This window comes from Kwoniella newhampshirensis, chromosome 1 (assembly GCF_039105145.1).
Source record: "Kwoniella newhampshirensis strain CBS 13917 chromosome 1, whole genome shotgun sequence".
Taxonomy (NCBI): Eukaryota; Fungi; Basidiomycota; class Tremellomycetes; order Tremellales; family Cryptococcaceae; genus Kwoniella; species Kwoniella newhampshirensis.
Genome location: NC_089955.1, coordinates 1833128 through 1854188, shown reverse-complemented (window position 1 = coordinate 1854188; position 21061 = coordinate 1833128). Strand labels below are relative to the sequence as shown.

The window sequence follows — 21061 nt, the reverse complement described above, 5'->3', positions numbered from 1 at the left end:
CAACGCTTGATTCGACATTGATGAGAGAAGAAATTGATGCATCGAGTCAACCATGATTGTCATCAACAACAACAACAACAACAACAACAACAACAACAACAACAACAGTGACAGCAGCATTCATAGTATTGTCGTTCAAGGGTACGAGCTGTTGAAAAGTGATGAGATGAACCCAAAACGTGACCCAGCCTATAATCGCAAACCTCAACAACAACTCCAACACCAATCGCATTAGTATCAGTCTTGCACCGCTCTCCTCGGTCCCCGTCTCGGTCCCGGTCCCAACTCTAACATGTCTGTGAAGGCCACGGGTAGCGCCTCTCGGCAACTCTCACAGGTAGAGAAAGGACCGGCAGGAGGACGCGAAGTCTCACCCGACGGCAAATCCAATGTCGGGGGACGATCAGCCAAGAGAGCAAGAGCCATACTGGTTTGTAATCGGTGTAAATCGCTCAAGACAAAATGTGATCTGAAGACACCATGTGGGAGTTGTGTCAAAGCGAGGACAGAGGATAGGTGTGTGTACGAGCCTTGGAAATCAGCGGGCACGGCTCCGACCAGGTGAGCACGCGGCTCTTTTCCTTGAACATATCCTCGAACGGGCATGGGAGCGAGGCTCATGCGCAGTGGTTTGTTGTAGTCACAAAGCTCCTCCGACGCCCTCCTCATCCTCTTCTCCATCCACTCAGCAAACGCTTTCTCATCAAGCTCCTCCGACCTCACTTGTTGACAACCGATTGTCAGACATCGAGATACGATTGAACAAGCTTGAAAGAGCGAGTCCGGCAAATACCCGAAATGACCAACTTGCTCATGTTGACGATCATGAAGTGTCTGTTGAAGCTGAATGGTCGTCGCTTCTCTCCGAACTGCCTGATCGTCAAATAGCCGATGAACTCCTCGACAGATACTATCATGCCGACACCCTTTACAGATATACGCATGAGCCTTCTTATACCGCTCGGTATATCAACACTTACACTTCCCTCAGTAACGGTACCCTCACTCCGGACCAAGCACCGTATCTCGCGTCCATGACGATGGCTCTTGTGATTGGCAACGAGATGATTGTCGAAAGCAAAGAATACTCGACGTACTCTGCGAAACAAATGCAGCGTTCTCTTCCGTCACTGCATCAACGCCTTCTGACTATTTCCGAGCGGGTAGCTTTCGGATCAAGAGGATCGAGTTGCACGGATACTACCAAGGCGGATGGTATCTACTATCACGTTCATGCCCTCTTATTGGGTCTCGAGAGGTATGTTGTGGGTGCTACTTCTTCGATCGTCAGAGTATGGTGCGAATTGGGCAAGGTGGTAAACATGGCTGTACTATTCAAGTTGAATGTCGATCCGTTGGAAGTCAACCCAGAACTGTCGGTCTGGCAGTGCGAAATGAGAAGGAGGCTCTGGTGGATAATCTCTATCGGAGAAAAGTGAGTGAGAGATCTATTCCACCTCGTCTCGTTGGCCCCGGCTTGGGATGCTTAAATAACGCTTTAGAATCTCAACGTGGGCGTTGAACCTACCATCCAATCTCCCCAAGGCTAACGTGCGACAACCCGCCATCGTACCTGACGCCTTTATCCGCGAGGACATAACGCAAGAGCAGCTCGATTTTGCCTCGGCCATGTACCAGCCGACTGCCCCAGGTGCAATGCCGGCTGAATGGTTGTTCCCGAACATGAAATACGAGTTCTTCAAAGTCTTGACCGCGGTCGAGACAAGAGCTCGTCAAAGTCGAGGGGGTGGAGGACCGTCACCACAAGATGCGATCGAACTGGATCGGGCAGTCGAGGACTTTACCAAGAACCTGCCGTGGTATTACCAATACGAAGCCGTTGTTGCCGCTTCTCGACGGGAATCGCATCTTGCAGGGAATCATCAACCTCCCTGGGTGATCATACAAGCTTGCGTCCATCATCTTGTAACCAATGCGAAGATCCTCTCAATCTACCAATCACACATCGCCGTGTGGCCAAAAGAGGATACAGGCGTAAATTTACCTTTAGAACGGTCCTTGGTCGCATCACATCGATTGCTCTTCGCAGCAGAGACTCTGGCATGGTTGACGAATATGCGTTGGCCGGAGAAACGATCGCTACTCTCTTGGAATTTTGGGTCCAAGGTTTTCTTGGCTGGGGCGACACTTGCTCTGGCCGGGAGGAGCGAACCCAATCATCGGCAATATGATGAATGGATGGACGATGTTACGACCGCGATCGGACTATTGAACATGATCGCAAGTCAGCGGGCGACAACGGGAGTCCTTTGTCAAACAGATCAAAAAGCTGTAGAAACTCTGAAGAAGCTATATGATCAGGCTCAGACAGTCTCAGCGGGCTTCAAGTCGAATACTTCCCTCTCAAGGGTTAGTGCTGCCAACATTCAAGGACGAGTCGGAGTGACAGTCGGTGTTGGAGGCGGGGAACATCCGACGGGTACGACGGTAGGCAGTAAACAAGATCGAGTCTTCGATCCTTATACAGCATCCGAAGTCAACCCATTACCTTCCCCCGCCAACACACCATCAGGAATCCGTGCCACTTCCGCGCATCAGCCGCCGTCTCTCTTCGCTACAACACAACTTGCCCTCCCACCACATATGACCTGGGGTTCCGCCATGTCGGATCCGGTCAATCTTAATCTCATTGGCGGATATTACACTGGTGCCTCAAGCATAAATCCCGACCATAACACTCTCTTTGCTGGCTCTACTCAGGGCGAGGGGTCAGCTGGGGCAGGCGGAGCAAGCGGAGGTGCTGGGACTGCAGGTGGCCTGGATGCCGAGCATTTCTCATTGGAAGATCTGGAAACGCTATTGAGAGGAGTTTACGGAGCAACAGAAGGATCAACGGGGTTCTGAGAGCCGACACAAATGTTTTAGGAATTTATGACTTGGTTCGTGGCATGATATACTCTTTGATATACGCATGAGAGTGGCTCCCCTCATATGTATCACAGCTCATCGTTCTATTGTATTGATAATAACACCAGAGGCCATAATGTACATTTTGATTGTGACTGGGCCATACAACGGTATATACGACAGAGTGGTGGTACAACAACAAATCGTCCTGTCGAGAAAAGACTTACGAGTCATGATGCCAGCACACCTAATCTGTCTTACAAGATAACTCCTACATATTGTCCAGATCGATATAATCCTCGTCATCCTCTCCTGAACCTGCACAACTCGTCAACGTACTCAGTCCGTCCTTAAGCTCCCGTCCAGTCCCGCCTGTCATCGAGAAATCCCTAAAATCCCTTGAATCAACGGCCGGTTGGACCATATCGCACATGGTCGTCGATGTTGTGGCGATGGAATCAGATCTGGATCTCTCTTTGGAACCACCACCACCGCCGCCACCACCGACGAATGAAGGTAACCTCCACCAAACTCTTTCCTCAGGAGCTTCCGTGTCTATCTCAGTGTCCGTTCTCGAGAGACTCCCTCGGCTTGTCGCATCATCAACGCCCGAACGACCTCCATCTCTACTATAGCTTCTATCCAGGGGATGATGGACACTCGATATGATAGGTAATGACTTGACAGAAGAAGTGGGACTGGGACACAGTAATGATGAAGAGTCAGAAACCATGCTCCCAGGCGACGAACTGAGTTCTTTACCGCCGCCCCCACCGACAATCGTACTTGTGCCAACACTGTAAGTAGAGGATTGAGAGATGGAGAACCCATGCCCATGTCCTTGCGTGTGGTCGACAGGCATAGACAGTGGATTGGGCTGTCTCAGCCTCGTCGTCGTGGGACGCCTTTGTGGTTTCGGAGGAGGCAATAGCGGGTTAGGAGGAGCAGGGGGACCCATCGATGTAATACTGCCTGCAACGGGTTTAGGAGGAGTCGGAAGTTGAAGTAAATTCGGCGACGAATGGGTATGTCGATGTAGGTTGCTCAGATGGGAAGGAAGTGGTCTAGAAGGTCGCGTCATCGTACTTCGAGGCGGAGTGCCAGAAGCGTTTCCTCTGGATATTGGACTCCCTCCACCACTTCCTGCCAGACCCAGAGAAATGGAGAGCGACGAAGAAAGAGAAGAGGTAGTCTCCACGCCTGATATATTTCTCAGTCGCTCTTTCAGTCTTTCCGAAGGACCGGGTTTTCTGCCCCTTTCTTCGTCTCCTCCACCACCGAGAGCCGAAGTGGTTTCAGAACCAGCTGGAGCGCGGTTCTCTGGACTGGCAGGGAAGGACCAAGTTGCCAAGACAGCGACGTCAGAGAGCGACACGGAGCTGTTGGACTCAATTGAAGCTCGACGGTGACGCAGCGACGGAGGACGAGTAACACCGGCGCTGATATCTTGCACCGACCATGATCGTGGAGATGCGGGTGGTCTGGATCGGCCGCCCGCTCGAGAAGGTGAGGGAAGAGCGAATGGCAGTGGAGGAAGGTACGAAGGGGGTGGCATCGACTGATGCTGGGGTGGTGGGACAGACGAATAAACTGGGCCAGAGACAGTAACGCCTTGTAGTCCTTCTTCTAGTTCGGCGATGGGACTAGAAGATGATGTGGGACTGAGCAATGGTGAAGGAGGTATGATTCGAGCCGTTTGGGAAACCGGTCGATGCAGCGGTCGGACGATCGGTGAGGCAGGGACAGAATGTCCGCCACCAGCCGAAGTACAGATGTCCGTTTCCGATTCTACGAGAGTCGGCAGACTGACCGCACTGGTCGAAGCAAGGGCGTTCCGCGAGAACTCTTGTAATCTTCCCATTGGACTTGGGCTCGGTCGAGAGAATAGCGGTTGAACAGGTGCAGGCGCTGAAGAGGGGTGATTTCTCCCCGGAAGAGGTAGAGCGCTCTGTGATCGACGATGTGATGGTTTGGTGGGTGTCCAGCTCCCACCACCACCACCACCACCGCCGCCGCCGCCGATGCTACTGCTCGCGATGCTCGCTGATCCAACAGACCCTCTTCTCTGGTTCAATCCACCGCCGGGTAACGGTTCCCAGATTCTCTCTGATACGTCGCTGACAGAGATACTGGCGTGAAGTAGATTGCCCAATCGAGGTCGCGAGGAGGGGCAGTCAGGCACAGGTTCGTCTGCTTTGTACTGCGCATTTGACAGTGAGTAGGAAGATTGATACGAGGGGAGGTAAGGTCGACCTGGGGAATCTACATTGGTGGACTTGGATCTCGATCGATCGCGTGGAGGAGTTGGTTTAGGAGCGGGATAGAAGACCGGAGGAGAGGTGTCTATGAATGTCGAGAACTTCCCTGAAGGCAGTGATGGAAATTGGAACACCATCAGGTAGGGAGTGTAATGGCCCTATGTGATGGCTTCTAGGGGCTTTACGATGAAGCTTTTTCAGTCTGTAGGCTCCAGGTTTGGATTCGTTCGATGACTCGGAGGCTACTGATACACATGAGAATAGAAGTCCACCTGTCGATCACAATCACTCCGATGTCAGCTGTCGGGACAACCCCAAAGATTGTGCACACTCGAATCGATGGGTCAAACAGGGGACCAGGTCCTATGTCTCGACGTCAAAGGAGGTAAGGGGGGTTGCAGACTCACGTTATCGAGTCATGTTGTCAGAGGTACAGAAAGGAAGTACTGGCAATGAGAGGATTGCTGGAGGCAAAGGCAGACTACGAATGCAATGATGAGTGTGGTATGAAAGATCGAAAGAGAGTGTCGTGCCGAGCCGTCGTGGGTTTGAGTGGTGGATCGAGAAGTGATTTAGGGGAGGGAATGAAGCAGACAGGGTGTCAATGAGAGGAAACAAATGGAAGCTGGGACGAAGATCTGGAGGATGTCGGTATGTGTGAATCGTGACTCAATCCGAACAACAGACCAAGACATCGAGAACGAATAGCATCCCCATGCAGAGACATACTACTCGTACTATCGTACATTATTCTCGGAACCAAGGGAAGAAACCCTTACTAGCCACCCAACCATTACGTCGTTCGCGACTCATCCATCCATCTCGTCGATCTCCAAGCATACATAGCCTTTGATCCCCCTGAGCTGACCAGATGCGCTGTATCACACCAGGAGGGATACATGTCCCTTGAGATCGCTTGTCATCGACAGGTGTTAAAGTGTTTTAGACTCGATGTGAGATGTTGCGTCCATTGGGGGGGTCAGGAGTGGTTTCGTTTGTTTGGTTCCAGACGGGCGGAGATCGAGTGAGATCCGCCGACTTGACTGTGAGCTCGGTGGCACCCGAGTAAAGGAGAGGTTTTATCGGTCGGTCAGAAAACTACCACCACAATCGGTCGCAAAGGAGACTGCTCTTGAGCGGTTCCCATGGTGTGTATCATATCCCACGGATAGCGGTGTGAATGTTGAAACTCTGGCAGAATGGGGGAACAGGGGTGGGGTTTGCAGTGAATCTCCAGACGAGTGAACGGAAACCATAGCAGTCTGTCGTCCTGCTGATAAAACAGTAGCCTTGACATGAGGATCGTCCATCAGACTAAAGATAGTGGAACTAACACACATCTACTGAGAGGTCTACAATGTGCAGACCTCTGATATACCTTGGATCCATCATACGGGATTCTCTGAAAAGTACTCATAGCCAAAAACGGGATTGGCGTCCGCATTCTCCACGCTCCAATCGGTGTCCTCACTTCGATCCGCATAGAGATACCTCACGAACGCTTGACAGATCCATACGTCCCTCGAATCAGAGTACCACATCTGGAGGGCCCAGTATGGTATCACCTGTTCGAGGGCGTAGGACGCGCATTGGACTAGAGCGTCGTTCTGCGGTATGGATCTTGGGTAGGATGTCATCACCGGTGGATAGATGGGGTAATCGTTGACTGCAAAGTGTTAATCAGCATCAGCGGAACTCAATGATAACGGGAGTAGTGATCGACACCACTGAAGGCAATGAATATCATCTTAAAGCCTTGCCTTGGGGATAGTTCCGCATCACTTTGGGTGTTGAAAGCTTCTTATCCGCAGTCTGAATCATGGTTTTGACCTCTTTAGGCAGGAGACACCGAGTAGCAACAGCATGGGAGATAAAACTTTTTATTCTCACCTGGATTCCTATTGTCGTCACTCAGCAGGAAGTGTATACCAACATGATTCAAGTCCCACGTCTCGCTATTCGTAGCCGTGATATGTGGCGGAGGTGGGGTCGGTGAAGGAATCGCCCGTCGAAGTGGAAGATGTCGTTTACGGATCTGTCGTCGGACGATCTACCAAGGAGAACTTGTCAGTCCTTTGGTTTTGAGGGAACAGGTAGCGAAATGCTTCTATTGTGACTGGGGAACTACAGCCGGACAAGGACTACATCGGGAATCAGAAATCAGAGGTGATTTGACGGATTCATACTCACCTCCGCTCGTGTGGTCTGTTTGATCCGCTGGGTGGGCTTGGGCGCACTTTGCACCCTATCGGGCTGTGTGGTCGTGTGCACAGGACCTATTTTGCTAGGCTTCGGAGCGAAACGATCACTTGAAAGTGCTTTGTGAGTCTGTCTCGACGATGGAGGGGCGGTCAAGAGGGCGGTGGCAGTGAGCTCCGGGGCAGAGAACAGCAGGAATGGGATCAGACTTAGAATATATCGCATTGCAAGTGTTGGTAAATGAGGGTGGGGGATTTGTTTGGTGGACGGTACGGAAGGAGCTTGAAAAAAAGCTGAAGGTGTACAGGATAGAAACGCTGTGTATACAAGAATGGGTTCTACAATGGACAAGTTCTTCGTCATAAATATATCTATTCATCAATGCCGTCCGTGCATCTCATGATAGACCTGCAGCATCACACGAGGTCCAACAAACATCGCGTCGACTTGGGTGACTCGGTACTGCAACAACCTTCTTGCTTTTCCTATTCTCAGGAAGCGGTCCAACGGACTTGCTAGTACTCGGAGTCTGGAGACGAACAGAAAGGCATCTTTCACATTCTAACTCAGATCAACCCCTCTCTCATCTTGGAACGTGTAACTAATCCTTTCACCGTAGATCAGCCGTAGTATATCCCATTTCTTCCGGCTGTGAATGTCCCATGGTAATAGACCATGATATGATCGTGACGAGGTCTACCATCCCTTGGATAGTAATTTGTAACACAGTGATCAGTGATGGTTCGGTAGATCCATCATCACAAACAGATCAGGCACAACAAGAGATAAGATTACAGCTTGTCACAACTTCGGTTGAGAGTAAGCTTTTGATACGATCGCTAGCTTCTCGGCGACTCTTGGTCTGCTTCTCGCAAGGACGCGACGGGGCTGGTACAGATAGTGTATGCAACCGATCTCACATCTAAAAGATCTTCTATTGTAGACACGGCACGTTGCCCCAATTTCTGCTCACGTATCCAAACTCACACTCCCTGCTTGGGTCGGAACCTTCGGATCGATGCCCCACACTCTTTTCAATCCTCTATCCCAGACTGACCATGGTTCTTGACCGGGTACAAATCTCCCTCTCAACAGCGATAACAGACCTTCATCAGCCATCTCGCCAAACCATGCCCAGAAGAGTACACGTGTGATCTGCAACCTGTCTTTCCAGCAGAGGATGGACGTGTCATCCGCGAAATGGGGTATGGCAGGGATCGCGGTAATTGAAGGGATATCTGGCGTAGGAGCCAAGGTGGAATAGGAGTACAGGTGAAGGAAAGATCGCGTTCGGATAGAAGCCGACTGTCGTGTAGGAAGGTCCGAATTGGAGGAACTGGGCGGGGCAAAGAATGCCAAGTACAAAGTTTTGGAATTGACAGAGGTAAGTCGTTCGGGGAAGAGGATGAGGGCATGTTCAGCTGAAGGTGAAAGGAGCAGATTCGTGAAGAAGTTGGGATCGGACGTGGTGATACGCAGTGCGTCGCCTGTTTCGTCGCTGTCGTCGAGAGGGTGACCGTTGCCTGCGGACGTCACCCTTTCTGGAGCAAAGCGGAGACTTTCCCTTCCATTTCCGAACTTGACCTCTAGAGCGGTTCCAGTCCGTTCCGCTCGAGCTCGGCCCCACCTTTCGACGATTTCTCTAGCCTTCTTTTCTGCCCATGCTTCGTCCTGCCGCTGTAGGACCACTCCGGTTCTCTCCTCATCTTTCTCTGGCGGATTGAAAACTCCTTCTTGGCCGGCCGCCGTGATCTTGGGCTCGGGTCTAGGGAACACTGCCAGTTTTTTCTTGTAGTGCAAGATAGATGCTTGATGCAAGGTCCGGACCGTGACTGAGAATAATGTGAACGGCCATTTGGCCAGCGTGGACAGTATAGCAGGAATCGCCTGAGCTTCAAGAGGGATAGGCGGAGAAGGTCCCGAGGTGAGCACTGCGGTGAGCTTGTGGGTACGTTCTGGTGTGAGTAGTCGCAGCAGGATCTTGACTTGTGGTAGGTCATACTGTTTTCGGTTGGTGGGGAAAGGATCGACTAGATCGACCCGATAGTACCCGTCACGAGAGTTGAAAGGCGAGACGTGGAATGATCGTGGGAAGGTGAAGGCCAAGTCGTATCTGCACGAAATATCAATCAGTTTGTCCACCTCGTCGGAGACGCGAATGGCGGCTGACTGTGAGATGGGAGGGTTCACTCACCCTGTCGCTGGCTCATGCCGTAGAGGACAGTCCACCTTCAATATATAAGCATGGCTGTTTTGTGACCGGTGAGTAAGCGTTCTGCAATGCTGATTATGACCACGAACCGGAATAGGAGCACCCGATGGCAAAAAACGACTCACGCTTCCCCAAAAGTACTATGCACTTCCAAGATGACGCAGACCAGTTCAGAACCCTCGCCACCATCCTGAGCCTTCCCATAGCAATACCATGTTGAGAGAGGATTCGGACCTTCATACCCTACAAAGCTGGGTGAAGTGACCAACCACACCTTCCCGATATCTTCAGGTCGTATCCGACTTCCACTTGTTATCAAGAACTTGTTCAGTCTTGCGCGGAAACCTTCTCTCCCTTCTCCTTTGCCTAAGTACTTGTTTGATCTTAGACCTAGTATCTTAGTCGCTGGATGACCGGAATAAGCGAAGACTCGAAAGGGGAGATTGAGTTGTCCAGACTCCAATGTGTCGATATCCACCCCTACATAGAGGACAGAGAACGAGAAGGTGTTCTTGGCGGTAAGAGGGAGGTGTCGTCCATGGGACGTGACGGCTGGAATGAAAAATGAGGGGAGAGTCGGTGTTGGTGGAGGATGATTCACTCCAAACCGGTAGTGAACGATGAATGAGAGACCAATTCCTAATCCAACAGAGAGAAGCGCAAGCCCGGCGAACGTTGGTACCAGCGACATAGCCCAGTGTTTGGGAACTGGCGAACACAGACCAGTCTTCAGAGAAGGTGAATGTGAGGCGAAGATCGAGCGGGATATCAAAAGGGAAGATGACGAAAACAAAAGTCAAGACTGATTTCAGGAACGGCGACGATCGGAGGTGTTGTCACCGTCGACGATAATGATGATGACACCCAAGGGCATGAGACTGGCTCTTGCGCTGCAACACCTCGGCACATCCTCATGTTTATGCATGCGGTACTGCCCTCCAAAAGTTTCTCTCCGAAACAGTACAAGATTCCTTCTACCATCTACCACCTCTATATCCATTCTTCCCCTGGCACTGTTCACTCGCCGACCGATTCCACAAACTCCTTCACCAGGTCCACAGTCTCCTTAGGTCTCTCGGCATGCACCCAATGTCCCGCATCTAGAACTTGCAAACTCATGTTGGGGAAAAACGCCTTTGCAGTGGGTATGTTGTGTTTGTTGATATATCTCGAATGTTCACCTTTCAAAAAGAGCGTCGGTCCCGTCCATTCCGGTGAAGAAGGAGAGACGGGAGGCGGGGGTTTGTATGGAAAATCACCGATATGAGGGATGGCTTCGGAAAGGAGTTGGAGGGGATTTCGAAAGACCAGGTGCTGGTCAGATCCATGGGTCGTACGTATGTTGGTGAGGAGGAACTGACGTGTGGCCAGTATCTACATCAGATGAGATGGATGACACACACGGGTGTCAGCGGATGCTGCTCATTGCAGAACGCTTTGGCGTGATTGTCTTCGCACTTACAGGCTCTGTCTTCTCCAGTATCTTATCTGCTTCGTGTTTAGTCTTCACCTTGGCCTTCTCGATCTCAATCATTGCCTCAGTATAGGCCAGGAATCTAGAATGGATGCCACGCTCAGCAGTACGTCCGATATCAAGATACTGTGCTTGACTCACTCTGGCGACATCTTGCCAATTGCTGGGGTCATGTCCACACTGATCAAGGATCTCAATGGCTTGTTAATCTCTGCATTTAGTGCAAGCGCCATGACAGCTTTGCCTCCCCTTTGTCACTGTCAGCTCGACGTCTTGCAAGTCTCGATCACGAACACTTACATGCTGTGGCCTAAAAGGTTCACGCCGGATGACAAGCCCTGTTGCGAGAGGAAGTGTGCGATATCCTGGGCCATCGCTGAGTAGGTGTGAGGTTCAGCATGGGGAGATTGACCGTGATTTCGAAGGTCCTGCGTCCTCGATCAGTTCCTCAACTCTGCTGAGATTCTCTAAGATGACATACCAGAGTATACACTGGCATGCCTAGTTTCGATGCGAACATCTTGGCCAGAGACCGCCAATTCTGTTTGGAACCACTACGAGATCAGGACATGAGCTCAAGCAAAGGCCATGACAATATGCTATAGACTGACAGGAGGCCATGACAGATCACTAAGCTCTGGCCATCTGTTCTAGGGGTAGCGGGTTGCACAACGTCGAACGCAAGGTCAACGGGGGCTCCATGGTGGACTTGTGTCGACACTGAAGCATGCGAGTGTCTATGCCGTATAGACCCGATAGCACTTGCCGCACCGCCGAAATGGTAGGATGGACATGGTGTTAGCGAAGTGGAAGCGAGAGCGACGCTTTGATGGAGAATGGCAGGCCTGGACGACTTTGCTAACCTCGCACGGATCAAGGGTCGAGCATTCTGAGCTACACTCTGAGCCGCGCATGGTCGCATCTTGAGCGGACGAAGGTGCGACGATGTTGGACGGCGGTGGACTGGTGAACAGAGGGAAAAGGCATGAAAAGGCATCCATTGAGATACGCGGTCGACAGTGTGGAGGAGATCTTGTTTTTTGCCCTTAGGTCTTCAAGGACCTTTTTCGCTGAAGTCATTCGTCAATCACGTTCCTATCTCCACAAGCACGCAGAAGAGGGCGGCTTGGTCGAGCATACAGTAGTGGACATAGTGCACAGACGATGAGACTTTGCTTAGAGTTTCACACTCTCGTGGGATTCGCTGAGTTTGTGACCTGTTGTCCAGTCGCCTAAACTTTACCTGACTCTAAGCGCAGAGCTCAACAGTACAGGCATAGACTCTGCTTCCTAGGCCTCTTGCCTCCTATTCGAGTGGCGCTATGTATGTCATCGAGCATGTGCTGTGTCGGAATCAACAATAATGGATGTCACTGATTGCCTTCTGATGCAGACGGCGTGTTCCCTTGAGAGTAAAAAGAAAAAAAAAACGTTGATGGTTGAAAATCCAAAACATCAACAAACAACAACGGACAGGACCAAACCACTTTCTCTCATTGTTCTTTCCACCTCTTGTTCTCATCTTGCCAGTTGGATACCTCATCCTCACCTGACTTGTTAATATCCTCGGTGTGCTACAGCCCAGTACTCATGAACGACATCGTATCGAGCATAGCCATACTCGTCCGCTGATTGATCATCCTCAAACGGAGTGACTACCCTTGTTCTACCCCTTACCCGCTCGACCCGTCCTCCCGTCTATATTTCGTACATCCGTCACAGTTAGTACCGCCATACATCCTGTGGCCCTGTCTACGGCTACACGATGGCCAATACTCGGCCATACACTCGCGAAGAGTTGAAATCCCTCCGACGGGCCAATCTTCAGAACCTGTTCAAAGTAGGTCTCTCCCCCCTTCCACCCACGTCCAACTTTGGCAATGAGTTTTCGCTCGTGCACGATGTTTCACGATACTGATCGAGTCTCATACTCCACTCAGATACATAACTTGAAAGGCGCGAATGGGACCAACACTCTCCTCATAGACACTCTGGTCGACTACTTTGCTTCCCCAAAATACAGAGAAGCTCACCCGCCACCTCCCTATCAACATTCGTCCACGCAAAGTAGCGGTCATCCCTCTCTAGCTCCGTCGGCTGTTGCAAGCGTACGGCCTCGGATTGTGGCAAAGGTGGAAAGTCGATATAAGGGCCTACCTTTGCCTTCCACTCGACCTTTGGCTGGTGGCAGGAGAGTCGTCTCAACCCAGGGAGCGCAAGTAAAACGGGCTGGAAATGGGGCAACCAACTCGCAAACGTCAGTGGGAGGAAGAAACGTTGTTCCATCCACACAAGACAGATCTGCTCAGGTTGCTGCTGCAGCTCGACGGATCATAGAAGCAGTGACCACCGGAGAAGCCGGACCAAGTAGAAGTACCGAGTCAGAAGAGACCAGGGTGGATGACGGAGAAATCGGGGAAGTCAGCGCAGCAGTGGTAGAAAACAGTGAGCCCGTCTCCTCTTCACTCTTATTATCAAAGCATACCCCTATCTCGCGCGACTGTGATGCTCATGCTGCGTAAGCACCCGCAGGCATGTCAACGTATACGAGCATTGATCAGTCAGCTCCCCTCTCCCCATTTCAAACCCAGGCGCTCATAGACGCCAACAATGCACAATGGCAAGAAAGAATTTCGGTACTCGAAAAGACGCTCATTGAACAAATAGAAAGGCTCAGAGGAGAGATGAGGGAAGTGAAAGCCCATGTCAACGAGCTTGAGGCAAGGGTGACAAAGGACGATGACGAAGGGACAGCGGTAAGTGCCGCGTTACGCTCCAGCTCATCAGAGCTTGGACTGACTTTACGTTTGTGAAGGCGGCCGGTCGGGCGCAGAGAACGTGGAGTCCTTGGCAAGGACGAACCCACTTCCGAACATCGTCTGATGCGAGACCTTCGCGGTCTACGCAGTCCAAAATATCTCAGACCCCTGCCGTACCGTCGACTTCTCAGGCGCCTTCGAATTTAGGCAAACGGCGATATCCTGAGCCAATCCCCCTTTTCGACTCGACATCTTCAGATCATATGACAGATCGGTCAGAGGCGAAGCGAGTGAGATTTGACGGTCGGGAGGAAGGTCAGCTACACCCTGGATTCCGCACGCCATCTCCCAAGAAGGCCATGTCCTCCGCGTTTGGACCTGATTTTTTCGCTCGACCCAATCCTGATGGAACGACGTCCAGCCCACCAGAAATTGTAGAGAGAAGTATCGTTCTCCCACGAACTCCGTCTCCTTCTCGACAGGGTGTTGTTCCAGATAATTCGCAAACCCCTCGCTTGCCGAATACCTGGCGGAAAGATGAAGAGATGGACGATGAAGATGTAATCACCAAAGCCGTCACAACAACCAAAGATAACGTCTCACGCACACCCATGTCTGTGGCTATGGCACCTGAGTTCTCCAGTACGCCTGAGCCGCCTTTACGACGACCCATCAGTCCAACGATGGAGCGGTCTGTTTCGGCCTCCTCTGATAGACTCACACCAGGGCGCATTTTGATCAGTTTGCCCGGTTCTACGCCTGCCTCTTCCGAGCTTGGCAGTGATCGACGAGAGACGAAACGGGCAGATCAAATCGAGACCGTGCAATTGTCGACTGTGACCGATCTTGAGAGAATTGAGGAGAGCGAGGAGCTATCCAGCCGACCGACACCATCCCCTGTTGGACCATTGCGCTTTCCTACTGTCAGACCAGGGGCCGGCGATAGTTTCCTCGCAACTCCAAGTGGAATGAACCCCAAACGACACCCCCCACACTTGTCCCTCCTCGCACCACCTGCTTTGATATCTCGAAATTCAAGAGCCGGCTCGGAGCTGCCGACACTTTCTCGTACACTGTCGCCGCCTCCTCGACCCCGATCCGCCTCTGCTATCCATGGTGCCTCCACCCCTCCGAGACACACATTCCCCCTCAATTTACCGACTTTCGACCAGCCTCGAGTACGATCTGCGTCAGCGGACTATATGCACGTTGCGATGCACGGGCTGGAAGATGATGGACTTGGAGGCTTCGGAGATGAGGACGGAGTTGGCTTGCACGATCTTGCAAGCGCGGGAGGTGGTGTTATCTGGGCAGGTGCAGGAGGGGAAGTGGAACGGGTGGGAGTGGGGCTGGGAAGACTGGGTAAAAAGAACGAGGAAATCATGACGCCCGCTCATCGAACAATGTTAGGTACGGAGAGGTACAATGATACAAGGTTCGGTGATATCCCGGTGGGGATGTGGGAGTCTCCTAAAGTGGATCTGAGTGGGCCTGAGACGCCCTTTTAGCGAGGAACGGAGAGCGATGATTGTCATGCGGAGTGGGAGCGGGAAGATGATAGATCGTGCCTCTATCTTGACTGATCTTGGCAATAGCTATCATTGATAAATGATCTTCAAATATCGTATACGATCTTGGATTAATGATGCTCGCATGTAAATTGCGAATGAATGGAGAATATGCTCTTGCGGCCAAGTGAAGATTACAATACTGCATACATACATAAACAAGGGGGAAAGCGAGACGCAGTCAAACAGAGTGGAACGAGGCGAACCGGTCCTCCCGTGTCACTTCTCTACTGTACAATATGAGTATTATGAACTTGCTCTGGTGACAGAAAAACATTCGCGGCTGCAGGAAGATGTCGACATCGGAGATCAGCTTTTGAATTGAGTTCGCTTACACGATCCGCCGCCAGCTCCGTCGGCTGCTCCTGAAGTAGGTGTGGTCGCATTCGAAAATCCGCTGGATGCAGCTGGCATCCCACCACCAGCTGAACCACTAGTCACAGCATTGTTGACAGCTGGGATGAAAGCGCTGTTGGTTGTGGCACGATCTGTCGATGTTGCATCTGTCGGAGACGAGGTAGGAACGGCTGCGGCGGAAGTGACGACTGACGGAGATGGAGAGTCACTAGAGGAAGAGACTGTATCCGCAGGGGACAGATCCGCAGCAGCTTCGGCGGTCGTCGTGTTTGACGTAGTGGCTACCGAGGATGAAGTGGCAGCAGCTGCGACGGAAGTGTAACCAGATGAAGAAGAGTCCGTCCCGTCGACGGAAGACTCCATTGGCGAAGAGGAAGTTGATGAGCCGGAATCAGACGACGATATGGAAGAACTGGCCGGAGACGAGGTGGAGGACGAGTTTTCGGAGGCAGAAGGAGATGCAGCTAACGCAGCAGGGCTGGTGGCGGTGATAGTGACGCCGGCAGAGGCGGATCCTCCAGCAATGGCGGCACTCGTAGCGGCAGCGGCGGGAACAGCGAGAGATCGCAATGGACTTGGATCATTGTGAGGAGAGGGAAGTTGGTATTCCCAGACTATGGTGAAGATCTTGTTCAGCTCTTCGATTTTTGGCGAAGGGGGGAGTAAAAGTAAGAGGAGAGAGACATGACTCACCTTGATTGTTGTTGCCTGTTTCACATTGTTCCGTCTCTGCACCTTTGTCGCCCTGAGTCAAGCATTGGGTCCCTCCAGTGATGGCGATACGCTTATCACCGGTATGCCACCACTCTTGCGACCCAGCACCGGTAAGACGCTTTGAGACCTATAGCAATGTCCAAGTCAGTCTGCTCAGCTCAGCTGCATCTTGTTGTTGACCACTCAAAGGCCCACGTCACAAACAACACGACCAATGTACTGTCGTACTCGTACTGACCTTCAACGGCCCATCATTCTCTGGAAAATCACCGGCATCAAGGACGAAGGTCTTATTGGCGTTCGAGACGTAAATGGCATCTGAGCCATACTCCTTGAGATCCCACACACTCGCCTGTTCACAAGGCAGGGAGACTACGGCGAGACCGTCATAGAGGTCCTTGCCGTTCGTACCGGCTGTGTTCGCCTGGAGATCGTTTGCGGCTCGACCGGTGGCGACGGATAGACAGAGATTGTCGCGTTGGGCATAGATGAGGGTATTGAGGACGGTGTTTCGCTTGTCCAGTACGGGTGTGGCACGGGCCAATACGGGCAGAAGAAGAGCGAAAGCGATTTTGATGAACATGGTGGACATGTGTTTCTGTTCTACAGACATGTGAGTCGCTCTGTGATCGAACACGAGCCGTCCGAGCCGGACTATATACCGCGAGCAGGAGTTAGGGGACATCAACGTTCTCTGTGGAGCAACACTGATTTGACCTCCTTTGAGGTCTGACTCCTGACCAGTCTGCACCCCTTTGTCCCCGGAGCTCAGGGGTGAGTACCTCCATTGATCAGGAGTCAAAGGAGTCTTAAACCAATCGCCTTTATGAGCACCTGGTCCAGAGCGCGATGACAAGGATTGGCCTACATTGTGAAATCAGTGACACCTCGCCCTTCAATCTTCCAAAACATCCTTTGACCGCGACACCCCTGGGGCACGGGACTTACAGGCCCACCGTGTCTGGACCTCCAAAAGGGCAGACTCTATCAGCTGTTACTCGGACTCTCAAGGACTGTGGTAGTCGACAGAGTGAGATGTAGCACTTCAAGTCGCTTCGATACAATACTTATTCGCGATACATGTACACGCAGCATATCATCATTACATCTACTGTATTTGAGACATTGTCCTTATCTACTCAAGTCCATGCATGTTGTGCCGATTGCTGACAGGTGGGATCAGCACCGTACCGGATTGACCTTTGCACATAGACTTACAGGACATCGCTAGCCATCCCCCTACAGCCCCCGCTTACTCCTACAAGCTTTGGCAGAGGTGGCACTGGCCTCGGCTTCAGCTGTGGTAGTAGCGGCAGCCTCGACAGAGGATGATGGAGTAGAGATTTCGGACGATGAAGAAGAAGATAGTGGCGTAGCGGTGGATGCCCAAGTTTGGGCAGGTGGAGATACCAACGGAGTCGGGACGTAGGTATATGGAGATTTCTTGCCGATCGTCCAAGCTACAGTACCACAACAGAGTAAGTTATCAAACCAGAATCTGTGCAGCCAATCAACAGTGCGACACGGCACGAAAGGCAAGGCAAACGCAACGCAAGATGTGGAGATTTATAGTTGATCGACAGACATAACGTACCTTGATTAGTTTCGCCGTTGGTGCATTCATACAGGTCGGCGCCGTCTTTCGCGTCGCCGTCATACTCCTCCACGCAGAGATTGGTTCCATCAAGCTGGATGCGTTTGTCCTCTGTGAAGTTCCACGTCGTGTAATTGTGGACATCTACAACTTTGGAGATCTGTCGGTGAAGCAAGTCACATCAGATCGTTCAGTGATCCGTTCCCGTGGGGTCAGAAGTCGTTACGAAGCGACTTACTATCAAATGTCCAGTGCCTCCTGGAAACGCATCGATCGTAGCGCCCAGCATCCATTTCTCAGAAGTGCCCGACACGAAGACCGGAGTCCCGGACGACGAGTTGGAAGCCGAACCCGAAGCCGAGACGAAGGTCATCTCCCACGTACTGGCCTGATCACACGGGAGCGAGATGACGGGCATACCATCGTACAAAGGGGCGGCGGATAGACTCCCGTTAGAGGCGACAGAGCGGGAGGATGCGGATAAGCAGAGATTGTCCTTTTGCGAATAGATGATAGCTTGAGTCGAGGTGCTCACATCTTCCCTTTTGATTGCTACCGGAGAAGCGGAGACGAGAGCGGGCAAGAGTGCAAGAGCGAGATTCAAGAGCATGATGCGTCCGGCTCTGATATGATGCTTGATACGATGCACTGGTAAGATGTCTGGAGATGTCAAGTGGCAAGTGGGCGGGTGACAGAGAGCAACCTGCCATCCTTTTTTACAGTTGTCATGCTCCAACCCTCGCACAGCCCGCTTTGCAATCAGCATCAGCAGCTGCAGCACTCCTTTGCTCCATTTCCCCTCGAGTTTCACTTTACCATCATCCTCGTCGCAGCCAGATTGACTGGAAAAGGGGACGATGAGATGAAACCGGTGCACGATGCATCGTCATAGCACCCGTCACCCGACACAGAATTAGAAACGGCTTCGTCTGACCAGCCATTATGTCTATATATAGCAGTGGGCGGTGAAGACGCTCTCAAGAGTGCCACTAAAGTGTACAGTATATGGTGGCGCTGACACTGCAGCTGGCACGCACCGCTGCTGCTTTGAAAATAACGTCTCCAATACTCGTCTCCGATCCTTTGTAACGTGTGAAGAGAACCTTTCGTCCAGGTCGCAGCCTACATGTTTGGCTCATCATATATCTTGAATGTTGCTAATCTGGATCATTATATTTCCCTTTGATATGTCATTATTGTCCGTGCATCGTAAGATGGAGTATGGGGGTGGGAATCTATGTTTCAGGAAGCGCATCTCTCTAACACATGGAGAGAGCGATACGTCCAATGAGCATGAATGAGAAACCCCAAACGGCAGCACCCTTCGCGTCCATACCCAAAGCGGCCGAGCTTCGGGCAGCGGTGGTCGAAGCTGCTCCAGAAGCGGCAGTGGATGTGGCTGACCCGGATCGAGAGCCACTGGCAACCGCACCGGCACCGTTGCTGCCGGCAGCAGAAGCGGAAGGTGAAGCGGACGATGATGACGAGGAGGAAGATTGGTTGGTGTAGGTTAAGAAGTCTGGGAATGTGACGTTCGTCTCGACGTATGGCGTGGTCCAGTTGTACGCGGCAGCGATAGGGACAACGTATTTGAACGCAGCCCTGATCTTCTCGTAGTAGGTCACCATTTCAGACATGGTGAAGTTGTCTGAACATTGGGCAGTCAGTAATTGGTTTCCGCGGTCGACACGATTAGAGACGAGGAACGATGACTTACTGAGCTCATGGTTTAGGACAACGGGTCCGCTAGAGGTATAGGTTCCGTTGCCAACCTTGTCAATGACAGCTTGGTAGTTCAATCCGACATCTTCAGCTGTCACACCGTCTGTTCCGACTTTCCAGTCCTCCTATGAAATGGGTCAATACCAGTCCTTTCAGCAAAGCATCTTTCCACTTACAGTGTCGTCCGACCAGACGATGTTAGTCAAGTTTAGGCTCTCAGCGATGAGTCGGATACGGTTGTCAACGTCGCCGTAAGGGGGGCGCCTGTCGATCCAGCGCACATTGTCAGCTTCAAGAGCTCACAAGATACTACAGACATGTTTTGCACTTACCAACACTTGGGAGTGACACCGAGAACGGTCTGGATGGCTTTCCGAGTGTAATAGAGTTCAGCGAAAGCCTCCTCGTTGGTGAAGGAGGTCATGTACCTGTCATGAGGATGGACCATCAGCCTGGACTGGGGCGAATACGACAATGGCCAGCTTACTGATGGGACCAGGTGTGAACACAGATCTCGTGACCATCGTCTAAGCCTCGGAGAGCTTGGAGCGGCCAGTCCATGACGTTACTACCGATGTAGAACCTATGACTTCGTTGTGAGCCACAACAATTTTAGCCGAGCGCTTGAGCCACTCACATGGTAGCCTTTTGTCCGTTGTCTCGGAGATAGTCGTAAAGCGCATTATGACTACAGTTGGGTCCGTCGTCGAAACCGAAGCCCCAAGTGTCTGGCTCGGGAACGGTAGTGATGTCGGCGTGAAGACCAGTGTCTGCTGCAGGGGTGGTACATTGTCTCCAAGTCCACCAACAATCGGGATCAGAGTTGTTGTATGCGACGCCGGTGAAGTTACCGGTGTGTGAGCCCTTTGGTCCGATGTTGGGGAATTTAGAGTTGACGGTCGAGTTGATACTTGCAAAGAGCGTGGTAGCGTCATTGTCACCGGGGACGATTTCGGCAGTTTGCCAGATGGTTGGGAAACCTGATTTAGCATTGAGAACGGGGGTGTAGGAATAGGCCGTGCATTCCTGTGTAGGGTCTACCGTAAAAAAAGACAGTTATGAGGATTGACCAACGTATGCGATTTCCATGGAGTCAAACACCACTCACCGATGCTCTGAGCAGCGCTAGCTTCATCCGTGACCGCTTGTCTGGGTCCCAGAGGTCTCCTGGATTGCAACGATCTCAACTCGGCTCTGGAGTTGATGACGGGTCCTCCCGGATTTCGACGCGCGATCTCGTGTCCACCACACCCTGTGTGTCCGAATACCTGGCTCGCACCCACGGTGAGAGCGAGGAGGACAACAGTCGTGGCTTGAAGCATTGTTGGTTCAGAGA

The 21061-nt window shown here is 51.8% G+C and overlaps 9 protein-coding genes across 9 annotated transcripts; 2 read left to right on the top strand and 7 right to left on the bottom strand.

Moving 5' to 3' along the window:
• Positions 1-292: 292 nt before the first annotated feature.
• IAR55_000675 (uncharacterized protein) lies at positions 293-2865 on the top strand (the record flags this gene model as incomplete). The annotated part of the gene is made up of 3 exons (XM_066943809.1): positions 293-561; positions 641-1435; positions 1503-2865. The coding sequence occupies 3 exons, from the start codon at positions 293-295 to the stop codon at positions 2863-2865; spliced, it is 2427 nt and encodes an 808-aa protein (XP_066806351.1).
• Positions 2866-3139: 274 nt separating this feature from the next.
• Positions 3140-5263, bottom strand: IAR55_000674 (uncharacterized protein; the record flags this gene model as incomplete). Its single annotated transcript, XM_066943808.1, has 1 exon — positions 3140-5263. The coding sequence occupies one exon, from the start codon at positions 5261-5263 to the stop codon at positions 3140-3142; it is 2124 nt and encodes a 707-aa protein (XP_066806350.1).
• A 1251-nt stretch (positions 5264-6514) lies between these two features.
• Positions 6515-7550, bottom strand: IAR55_000673 (uncharacterized protein; the record flags this gene model as incomplete). Its single annotated transcript, XM_066943807.1, has 3 exons — positions 6515-6792; positions 7017-7176; positions 7317-7550. 3 exons carry the CDS (start codon positions 7548-7550, stop codon positions 6515-6517), a joined length of 672 nt encoding a protein of 223 aa, XP_066806349.1.
• A 744-nt stretch (positions 7551-8294) lies between these two features.
• On the bottom strand, positions 8295-10228 carry IAR55_000672 (uncharacterized protein; the record flags this gene model as incomplete). Its single annotated transcript, XM_066943806.1, has 3 exons — positions 8295-9438; positions 9520-9573; positions 9663-10228. The coding sequence occupies 3 exons, from the start codon at positions 10226-10228 to the stop codon at positions 8295-8297; spliced, it is 1764 nt and encodes a 587-aa protein (XP_066806348.1).
• Positions 10229-10554: 326 nt separating this feature from the next.
• IAR55_000671 (uncharacterized protein) lies at positions 10555-11933 on the bottom strand (the record flags this gene model as incomplete). Its single annotated transcript, XM_066943805.1, has 6 exons — positions 10555-10911; positions 11000-11093; positions 11153-11260; positions 11312-11439; positions 11493-11565; positions 11623-11933. 6 exons carry the CDS (start codon positions 11931-11933, stop codon positions 10555-10557), a joined length of 1071 nt encoding a protein of 356 aa, XP_066806347.1.
• Positions 11934-12776: 843 nt separating this feature from the next.
• Positions 12777-15278, top strand: IAR55_000670 (uncharacterized protein; the record flags this gene model as incomplete). The annotated part of the gene is made up of 4 exons (XM_066943804.1): positions 12777-12851; positions 12952-13456; positions 13544-13767; positions 13845-15278. 4 exons carry the CDS (start codon positions 12777-12779, stop codon positions 15276-15278), a joined length of 2238 nt encoding a protein of 745 aa, XP_066806346.1.
• A 369-nt stretch (positions 15279-15647) lies between these two features.
• IAR55_000669 (uncharacterized protein) lies at positions 15648-16992 on the bottom strand (the record flags this gene model as incomplete). The annotated part of the gene is made up of 3 exons (XM_066943803.1): positions 15648-16309; positions 16389-16536; positions 16648-16992. 3 exons carry the CDS (start codon positions 16990-16992, stop codon positions 15648-15650), a joined length of 1155 nt encoding a protein of 384 aa, XP_066806345.1.
• Positions 16993-17648: 656 nt separating this feature from the next.
• IAR55_000668 (uncharacterized protein) lies at positions 17649-18613 on the bottom strand (the record flags this gene model as incomplete). The annotated part of the gene is made up of 3 exons (XM_066943802.1): positions 17649-17869; positions 18004-18163; positions 18242-18613. The coding sequence occupies 3 exons, from the start codon at positions 18611-18613 to the stop codon at positions 17649-17651; spliced, it is 753 nt and encodes a 250-aa protein (XP_066806344.1).
• Positions 18614-19262: 649 nt separating this feature from the next.
• IAR55_000667 (uncharacterized protein) lies at positions 19263-21047 on the bottom strand (the record flags this gene model as incomplete). The annotated part of the gene is made up of 7 exons (XM_066943801.1): positions 19263-19651; positions 19721-19850; positions 19902-19989; positions 20058-20153; positions 20213-20308; positions 20363-20762; positions 20834-21047. The coding sequence occupies 7 exons, from the start codon at positions 21045-21047 to the stop codon at positions 19263-19265; spliced, it is 1413 nt and encodes a 470-aa protein (XP_066806343.1).
• Between the last annotated feature and the right edge of the window lie 14 nt (positions 21048-21061).